General features: G+C 34.4%; 2 protein-coding genes across 7 annotated transcripts; one reads left to right on the top strand and one right to left on the bottom strand.

Moving 5' to 3' along the window:
• Positions 1-1053: 1053 nt before the first annotated feature.
• agt (O-6-alkylguanine-DNA alkyltransferase) lies at positions 1054-4194 on the top strand. The gene is made up of 4 exons (XM_022071058.2): positions 1054-1758; positions 2287-2438; positions 2662-2760; positions 3080-4194. Exons 1-4 carry the CDS (start codon positions 1619-1621, stop codon positions 3274-3276), a joined length of 588 nt encoding a protein of 195 aa, XP_021926750.1. The 5' UTR covers positions 1054-1618; the 3' UTR covers positions 3277-4194.
• Positions 4195-4277: 83 nt separating this feature from the next.
• hdm (meiosis specific with OB domains hold'em) lies at positions 4278-9454 on the bottom strand. 6 transcript variants are annotated; one of them, XM_022071051.2, is made up of 10 exons: positions 9346-9454; positions 8739-8893; positions 8270-8407; positions 7656-7731; positions 7181-7373; positions 6704-6857; positions 5777-5968; positions 5508-5673; positions 5236-5419; positions 4278-4463 (listed from the first exon to the last, which is right to left on the bottom strand). In XM_022071051.2, the coding sequence occupies exons 2-10, from the start codon at positions 8854-8856 to the stop codon at positions 4278-4280; spliced, it is 1407 nt and encodes a 468-aa protein (XP_021926743.1). In that variant the 5' UTR covers positions 8857-8893; positions 9346-9454. The 6 variants fall into 6 exon arrangements, with proteins under 6 accessions (XP_021926743.1, XP_021926744.1, XP_021926742.1 ...); XM_022071052.2 differs by lacking the exon at positions 9346-9454 and adding an exon at positions 9236-9292; XM_022071050.2 differs by lacking the exon at positions 9346-9454 and adding an exon at positions 9079-9155.
• Between the last annotated feature and the right edge of the window lie 314 nt (positions 9455-9768).

The following is a 9768-nucleotide window of genomic DNA, read 5'->3' as shown; positions in this document are numbered from 1 at the left end:
TTGTTAAATAAATATACCTATTCTTACCTCATAAACTTATCTTCACTGTTTTTAGTATGGTATGTAATCTGGTAACATCAGGACTGAGGTACTTTGTGGTTTTAGCTCTTTAATCAACAAATGTGTCTTATAGTCATGCTGGAGGATACATTTTACTTTAATGATGAATTCCATCCACTATGGGGACAGTTTGCTACTGCAGTATAACTTGATTAAAATGGACCCCATCTTATACCACCTATGTTAACATGTTGCTGGATTTTAAAATATTTACATATAATTATGCTGTGTAATTTGGGCGTTTCAGTAACTCGGACTGTATTAATTCAAACTAGTGTTCTTTTATTATATTGCCATGTATTTATTCTCCACCTGTCTGTGGGTTGTAACCAGAGGAACACACTAACTCTGTGGATAATGTTCTTGCATAGCTGGCAGATGGTTGAGAAATTCCCTAATGTGTTCACAAGATCATATATTTAAATAGTGTATGAAAATGGATGTACTTTAAGATGATTTTCTGATGCACAACAAAACTTTGTGAAAATTTCTGAGTTTCAGAATAACTATTGCAGACTCCGAATAACAAATAAGTTGTATTTATCACTTTTAACTACTGTGGTGTACAATATTAAAACAGGATCCATATGACATTTCAATTTTGGGTTAGATGTTTTGAAAAGTAACCAAATGCTGCCAGTTGTCATCCAGAAAACTCATTTCTGCATCAATGAATATAGGAAAGTTTTTATGGTTTTCTGCAAAAGATGGTCTTTGTTGTATGATGACAATGATGATAACTGGATTTGTACAAGTATGGTTTTCAGGGATGAGAGACGTAGAATGTTGAAGATTATCCAGTGTTTTGACATCTTCGACATTCAATGCAGATTAACCTAAAAAGTCAACATATGAGAATGGCATGTAATCAAGTGTTTTGGAAACTGCCTTCATCATCAACTCTAATGATTTATTCTGCCTGCACATGAACCATATGAGATGTGGATTTTTCATTTTGCCGTATTTATGGTGAATATTTTTAGGGGATTTTGGTAGGCCTTACAGAGGACAGACTGTAGATGGCAAGTGGAAGTTGCACATTGAAGAAAAGTGGTGAAGTTTGGTAGAAGTTAACCGACATTTTAGAGGTTCTTGCTGCCTTGATAATCGTGCTGATGGAAGCAGCAAGCATATTTGAAAAGTCGCCAGGCTGCGCGGTGTAACAAATCAGAAAACAGCCATTTTTATATACTTGCCGCTGTATGTTGTCTGTGGCCGGAAGAAACCTAAAGTCCACTGCTATGATCTCTGAAACAGTTTCGCTGCTCAATGTCAAATTGCATGAATATTTCCAGGTGTGAACAAAACGATTTACGATTCTGATATGATATTTTGTAATTTCCAACTAATTTACTTGTTTAGGACAGCTATGTCGTTATGGACAATTTTGTGGACAGAAGAAAGAACCAATTATTATCAACCACTTTAAGAACCAGTTTTAAATTATTTTAGACGCTGCGGAATTGATACAATGCTCGGATTGGTGTTCTCTATTTTCGGCTACGTTCTGGCGGGCAAATTGTGTAAGGTTATTGTTTTATAATAACGTGGGTTAAAAATGGTGTGCTTGAAGTCTGTGGAAGTTTTTCGTTTTATGTCTCCAATTGGGGAAATGTTTATGAAAATATGTTCACAAGGATTACATAGCTTGTCTCAATGTGATTACATATGTGACATAAATTTCAATCCACAGACAGGGTAAGCATAAGCTAATTAATGTGAATTCCCATTGAGTTGTGTCAATACATTCACTGTATCGGTCATTAATTATAGCACACGTAACGTTAATGAATGGTTAAGTAAGTGTTTTCATATTGATGTACTGTGCTTTGTCATAGTTGTATATGTGGTTAATTATACACCCACCCAGAGAATTAAAGAAGTATTTGCAACTTGTAGGAATTGCAGTGATAATTGAGTATAAATCTCAAATCCTAATTTACGTGTGTATCAGTAGTAAAGTATACACACCAAATTAGTCTTCACACAGCTTTTGTGTGTGGATGGATAACTGGAATGATTTGTATGTATAGCTGGGGGACTAATGAATAACAAAATGTAACTAACTTTTAGTGAAGAACAATCATTACTTTTCAAGTTTTTTGTTGAATACACCATTCTATTTTGGTTATGAAAAGACAGTTTTAAGTATTTATCTTTCAAGTGTATCTTGACATTGTATGAAGCTATTCAATCCTATTTATATAATGTAATTGTCTGTTTTAGACAAGGTGTATTTCTGACTGAAAAGAAATCTGAGAATAATGAAGTGCAGAAGCATGTTGAAGCTTGCATTAATTGGTTAAATGTCTACTTCAGTGATGTAGGAAGCATTACTTGTGTACACATGCCTGACATATGTGTTGCTACAGAAATGGGTATGTTAATTTTTTTAGTATTAGTGACATTTACATTGATTCAAACTTTTCTTTTTAGGACTTTTTATGATTTAGGCATTTTATGTACTCTAAATTGACATGTTTTGCCCTTCCACCTGTTCTTCCATTCATCTCCTGAATGACTTTATGAAATTTGGTATGAGTGACCTTGATCAAGAAAATCTGACTTCATCTAATTCTGATTATTTGTTGTTTACTGCAGGTTCGTTTCAAGAGAGAGTTTGGGTTGCTTTAGCAAAGAATATTGGACCTGGGCAGATAGTGTCATATGGAGAACTGGCCAAGATGGTGAACAGTCCAGGTTTGTTATTTTGTTTATTAAGCTCTCTTAGCTAAAATGTGGTAGAAAATCGAGAGCATCTGATGGTATAATTATTCAAAGCTGTAGCTGGTGAAGCTAATTTTTATTTAACAAATAGGATCTGTCTGCTTATGGACGAAGAAAATTATTAGGAAAATGAGACTGATAATGAATTTCAATTTAAATTAGGATAAAATGGTCTCTCTTTAAGCTTATTATGTTCAGTATGTCCATCTATATGTCCTCATGAAATAGCACCTCTCAGAATCAGTGGATGTTGATTAAATTAAGTTCAAATGACTTAATATGTCCTTTTCAGGAGCTTCACAGGCAGTTGGCAGTGCAATGGCAGCAAATCCACTGCAGATTTTGGTCCCTTGTCACCGGGTCATTCGTAGTGACGGTTCAGTGGGGCAGTATTCCAGAGGTAGAAAGAACAGTGTGAAGAATTGGTTGCTTGAACATGAGGGATTGAAAATTGTTAATAAGAAAGTTATAGCATTAAAGAGAAATTAAGTCTGCTGTTTTTCTATGCTTTATGTGCTTTTGTTGCTCCAGTATTAGCAGGAGGAAAATGTAGTAATTTTGTGTTCTCAAAATGAATGATAAATAACCAGGTCTCCTTGTGTAGATATTCAGTTTGCATTGAAATTTGGCAGTGCCATTAATGTTCTAGGGAGAGTAGTGGTGGTGAAACAATATCATTCATGATATGTGTGATTCAAGTATAAAATAGACTGATATACCACACACAGCTATGTTTTTATTGTTACACCAGAGACAGACAAGACAGCAGAAATGTTACAGAGTTGCAGGTAAGATTTATAATTTAAAATGTGTCATGTTTTTGTTTTCCTCAAAGTTTCCCAGTTTGTCCTTTGAACAAGTTTAACTGCATATAAACTCACCTCAGTTAACAGCACTGGAAGTGCAGTATATCAAATGGGATAATTGTTTGAAACACATTTTGCATAAGAATTTATAATTTTCTCTACAACTTGAAATGTATATTCTTATATAATGTATATGTTTAATGTAATTATATAAGATATTGTAGGTGCGTCATATATTAAATATATCACTTATATTTTAATACTATTTGTAATTATATAAATTTGAGAGGAATTCAAATTCTTTTCTGTATGAAGATTTTATTGTTTATTTTGAAATAATAATGTCATATAATGATCATAATTGCATATAACACACAAATAGTTCAATGTACATACTCAGTTCTGTCTTTAAAGAACTTCGTCATAACATAAGAACAGTAGAATCATAACAGTTCACATAAAAAAATAAACCCAACTGTTCTAAAGATGTGATATAATCAGATGACATCTGAATGTGTGTGATATATACATCTTCATGTGCACCAAATTTATTAATGTGTTAAATGGAAATATTGTATTAAATAGAAATTTTAAACTTGAATTATGGGTTTTTCTTAAAAATGTAATACTGAAGTATAACTGTCATAATATTAAACAATAAATCACAACTGGAAAATATTGAGGTCAATAAACTGGAATGCAAGCAGCTGCTTCTGAAGGGTCTGCCACAGTGCAGGAAAGCAAGGATATAAGAGGGCGAGGACGATCTGATGAACGTAATACCAAGATCCTAGCAGCACAGCGCTCAAGACAGAGTTTCCATTTAAGATGTGTCTTCATGTCAAGAGGCATGGACATGAACTCATTAACCTGAAAAGAAACAGATTCTTGTTAAGACAAGAGTGAAATTATAGTATATATTTGAATAACAGCCTTTAATGTTTTGGATGAACATTGGAAATTGCCTACAAATCCATGTGGCATCACAGCCCAGAAGAGTATGATTGACATCTTCATGCCATGAGAAACTCAGATCTGAAATAGTCTCTGAACTTCTAACGTAAAAGGCAGATATGTTATACTGAGTTGTGCAGTGTAGTGGATCAGTTCGTTGAAAAGCTCAGCAGTAGTTTACTGGTTAAAATGTTAACTGTGATAAACTGTAGTGTACAAATGACATTTTTTTATTTATTCAAATTATAAATGTATAATATAACATCCTTCCATATCTTCCCTTTCCTTTGTGTTCTGTCTACCTGGATGTTGCTAGTAGACCATTATAATAATAATGTATAATGTGATCAATGCGCACTGAAGTTTTGTTTCTAGGCAACCACATACACTGTAATGTTATATCCTTTCAGTTTTAGAGCCTGAATTTAATTATAGATAAGAATAAGTCAGTGTTTTTGTTTCTTCAGTACACAAACTTTCATGTGTCACTTAAGAACTTAAAAGCACCCTGTTATTTATATTTTAATCTTTATATTTTAGATACAGGAAGAAAATATATTCAGAACTATATGGTAGTAAACATTAACCAAAATTCAGTCCACTCTTAATTTATGAATTACATTAGTGATGTTAACTGTAAATTCAATAACAGTGATACCATGGTTTCTATACAGTGAGTTTTCCTTACTGTGCATCCAATAATACGTTCTGCTGCTCCTCCAGAAAGACGAACATTTTCCAGAGAACCAGTATGATCTGACAATTTGATACGAAGATCAAAAGCTACATCATATCTTGGTAATTCTGCTCCACAGCCAATAGGACACTCCAAGTTAATGCACATATCCTGTACTGGCATCTGGCACTGAGAGCTGAAAGTAAACATAACAAATGCTAGTTTTCATAGACTGCTAAAAATTGTTCAGGTATACACACCTTAACAAAAAGAAAAATTATTACCATTTTGTGATGATGAGCTGGGAGCATCCATCCAGATCATATTTTGTAAGAAGGCAGTAGAGGAGTGCAGTGAACTGTGAGTCATCACCACCTGAGTTGTCTGGACTGCCTGCTGTTGCTCGGTCCAGAACTTGCTGCACAGTCATCACATTGGTGATTGAACTTGCTGTAGCAAAAACAGAAATCAAATGCATAATATGTTCAAAATGTGATCATACCAAGGTCTCAGTTCTTCCCTCCCCTTTTTTGTTTTGTTTCAGTGAACTTACGGTCAGGAATTGAATTTGCAAGTTGGTCTAAAATAGCACTGGCTCTGAGTGGAACAGTACGAGCATACATCCTCAGAGCTGCAGCCTCAGGAGTTTCAGGATCTTCAGTCACAATAGAACGGGATCCATCTGATGCCACCATCCCACGACGAAATGCATTCCACTCCAGGCGCATATCAGCAAGGAACAGAACTGGAAAGATTTCATCATTGTTGTAATGTACAAAAGTGAGAAAATATAAAATAAATTTGTAGGCACATGGGGTGTACTGCTTGGCATGTCATGGTTACTTGAGTCAAACGACTGGTTTCTGATAGTGCTGCAATCCAAGCAGTGTTGTAATACTTTGTGTATATTTTCTGCTTGAAATATTGGGTATGCCTTTGATCATTTAACTATGCCAAATGAAATTAATTTCCATCTGAAGTTCAGTAGGGAAAGTGGCTATGAGATCAGTACAACTTGGAATATTCTGAAGAAATAAGAGAGGGTGACTTAACGTTACTCAAACTACAGGTTTTACTTCACTACTTGATATCACTACCCCATCTCTCTTTGGTGTTTCATTGCTTTTTAGGGCCATCAGAAAAGGAATCCCCTCCCTTTCCTTCCTGGAACAAGATTTGTTGTCTGAAACTCAGTTTTTTTGTCTTACTTTCCATTGGCCATCACTTGAAATGGGGCCGTTCCCATTAACTATGAACCTGTATTGGCAGTTGTCATTAGGTAGTCACTTTGCCCTGAAGATGGTGATTGAAAGTCTTTGAAACGTGCAATACTGCTTAGTTTTACATGGTGCCATCACTTGGAATTCAGCTCCATATTCTTATCTTCAGCTTAATATTTTGAGGACTACATTAATCTTTGCCTGTGAAAAACACTACATTTGTAACAACTTCATATAATCTGGAAAGAACAAAATTGTACCAGTTTCACGAGGCCTCCAGTTTTCAGCACGGTGTACAGTCTCTGTGTTCCATAGTGAAACACGTAATCCTGTATTAGTCTGGTCAAACACCATAACATCTCGACAGTCCATGTCACGGCCATCCTTAGTTTTGATATGTCTCATGGGTCCAATCTACAAAACGTAGAATTTCTATACAAACTTCAGATGGGGCATTATTATGGAATATATAGTAGAACTGCTACATTACAAAAATTGGAATGGAACGACAATAGATGAAATGCAAGAATGGGCAGGTAGAGACATTTGGAGACTCCTATGCAAAATTGACCCACAAGTGTTGGAAATGACTCCAGGAAGAAGAAGAAGATGTATATCAAATGATTATGATACAAAGTGATACACATTTTTACACTCCTCAAACTGATTAAATGGCACCATAATTACAATTCATCTGCATTTAAATTCACATTACTCCAAATAACACTTATACCCACATCACGAACAGCAACAAGCAGGTTGACAAATTCACCACGTATGCTGGTTCCATTACGGTATACATCAGCTAGTGTGAAGTAGTCTCCAGGTGGCTTGGTAGGAAGATGAAGGAGGTAAAGGAATTCATCACAGTATTCTGCCTCATGTGGAACTAAGGATGTCTGTTTTTCTGACAGAGTCAGTTGGAATGGGCTAGACAAAAAAACTTTGGTTTATTTTTCAAATTATTATCTTCCATGCTACAAATGAAATATTTTATCATTTTTCAAATGTTGTCTTTTGTTACCTAGATTAAAATGTAGTGAACATCTTTGTGGATAAAACCTTATCAGGAATGACTTGTCTAATTTCAGCTGAACTTAATACAAAGAGTATTGAAACCTGTCAGCTGTTTCTTATAGTAATCATCTATAAAATGAGAGCAACTTGAACGTTTTTGACATGCCACTGAAAAAATATTATAATTTTACTGACCTTGTAACAGATGGAGAAAATCTGTCTTCTTGCTCATCACAGCAACGAAGAGAAATCTTTGGCTTGGAAATTTCCACTAAAAAGCGAACCAAATCATTATTACTTTCATCATTGCTTTAAATGTAGAAATTAATTAAAAATTTACCAACTTGGCTTATGTCTAGTGTGGAAGTGAGATTTGTATCTATTATGGTAGGATCAGGAATGCTGGGCAGACATTAAAATATTTGTCAGATTGCACTTTAAGCAACATTATTTTTGTGATATGGTTTACACAGATTGTAATAGTAGTTACACAGGTGATTGCAGTGTTTCACTTTTGTTTATGTTTTCTTTAAGATGTTGGGCAAACAACAAATTCCCAAGATATGCAAAAATTTACATATTTCAAACAAAACATATTCTTTCTGTTTTGAAGCACAGTGAACCATTCTTAGGAAATAATATTGTTACTTAAGAATAAAAAATGCCAAATTGCATACTTTGAACAACCATCTTCCTCTTTATCATTACTAGACTGGGTTACTGACAGTGTGAAAATTTGGTTAAATGAATTGCAAAGTATTTTCTTCAAACAAAACATCTGTAGAAGAACTGATTGTTTCTGTACTTACCGACATGACCAACATGGAACTTGTCAGCAAGACTCTGTATATAATCCGGAGAGCCCCAGAATGTTGCATTAATTAAATCATGTGGGGAGTCACGCAATGTAAAATTCCAAACTGATCTCTCAGAACCAGATGAAGGGCCTTAAGAAATCAAAAGGTTGTATCATCATATATATATGTGTGTCTCATACTCACTTATGTATTCTGTTGCAAGAGACCAAAATAATTATCTAGCAAATACAATCCAGAGTGAAATATAATACAGTGTGAGTTTGTGGAAATGCATGACTTCAAATATTTCTTGATGATAAAATTGAGAGGTAAGTTTTCTTGGCATATTTTTATTACTGGTCTGAACATGATTATCCCCATCAATCACTACTACATGAGTTTTAATTTTCTTCTCTTCATCGATTAAGCTCATCAGCCTGTACCAGCACTCATCTTAAAAAATTAAAAATGAATTGTATACCTGACTTGCAAGTTACTTTGCGAGGGTTTTGTTTAGCGATGATCATACCAACCAACAAAACATTGGTCATATTTTCTCCTACTGCAGCAATTGGAAGCCTCTTAACACCTGCATCCATGTCTATTGATATTGTTTCGCTACACACAGGCTGCACTCTGTGAATATAAATTAAATATTTCAAACAATAAACATGTAATGCTTATCATTCATGTGACTGCAAAGTAAGAATGTTATATTTCGCATTATTAAACTAAGTATATATACTCTGCAATACTTCAGTATGAAATATCTAATTTTGGAGAACAGAAAGATATTTTCAAACGAATTGCACAGAATTTACATAAAACTGATTGGTTTACGTATGACCCTGTAGGAACTTGCGCAACAGTGATGTCAACTGTTTCTTTAGAAAGCGAGAAAGATAACTTTTTTTCTGATGCAAAGATCTAATCCTATACGTTTATTCTTCAGTAACCATGCTTTATTTAGTTGTTTACTATTTGATTGTTTGTCGTCGTTTCTGTCTGTTTTAATTTTTGTGAAAAAGAAAATAATTCTGATGAAATCATCACGAGTGATCAAAGAACAGGTGAAAGTAAAAACAAACCAAACAAGGTCGCCGAGATGTTTTTGCATTGTTGGGCCAAACATGTTTTCTAAGACGCACATGAACGGCAGAGTTTTGCTACTGATACTTCTAGATGACCACGAGCTATTTTTTTTGACGTAAATACGACTATACGGAAGGGTCATTCGGCAAAAGAGTGTAACGAAAAAGTGACAGGAAAATGTATAACGAAAATGTGTAAGATCCGTATCAACAAATCGACAACAATGGTTAGCTTGCGTGCATTGTTATGTTACCTAGGAAACGTCATCTGTTTACTCGGCATTGTTGTGTTATATTACTGCCGTCAACAATCCGCTTTCGTAACAAGATGGATGACATTGAAAATAACATCACATTACATTTCACTACTTTACATCACATTTCATTAATTTACATTACGTTACATTACATTACATTACA

This window comes from Zootermopsis nevadensis, unplaced genomic scaffold (genome assembly GCF_977971745.1).
Source record: "Zootermopsis nevadensis isolate Lab colony 2312 unplaced genomic scaffold, Znev_1.0 Znev_ptg000017l, whole genome shotgun sequence".
Classification (NCBI taxonomy): domain Eukaryota; kingdom Metazoa; phylum Arthropoda; class Insecta; order Blattodea; family Termopsidae; genus Zootermopsis; species Zootermopsis nevadensis.
The sequence above is the reverse complement of the archived record's forward strand: the minus strand, read 5'-3'. Positions and strand labels throughout refer to the sequence as shown.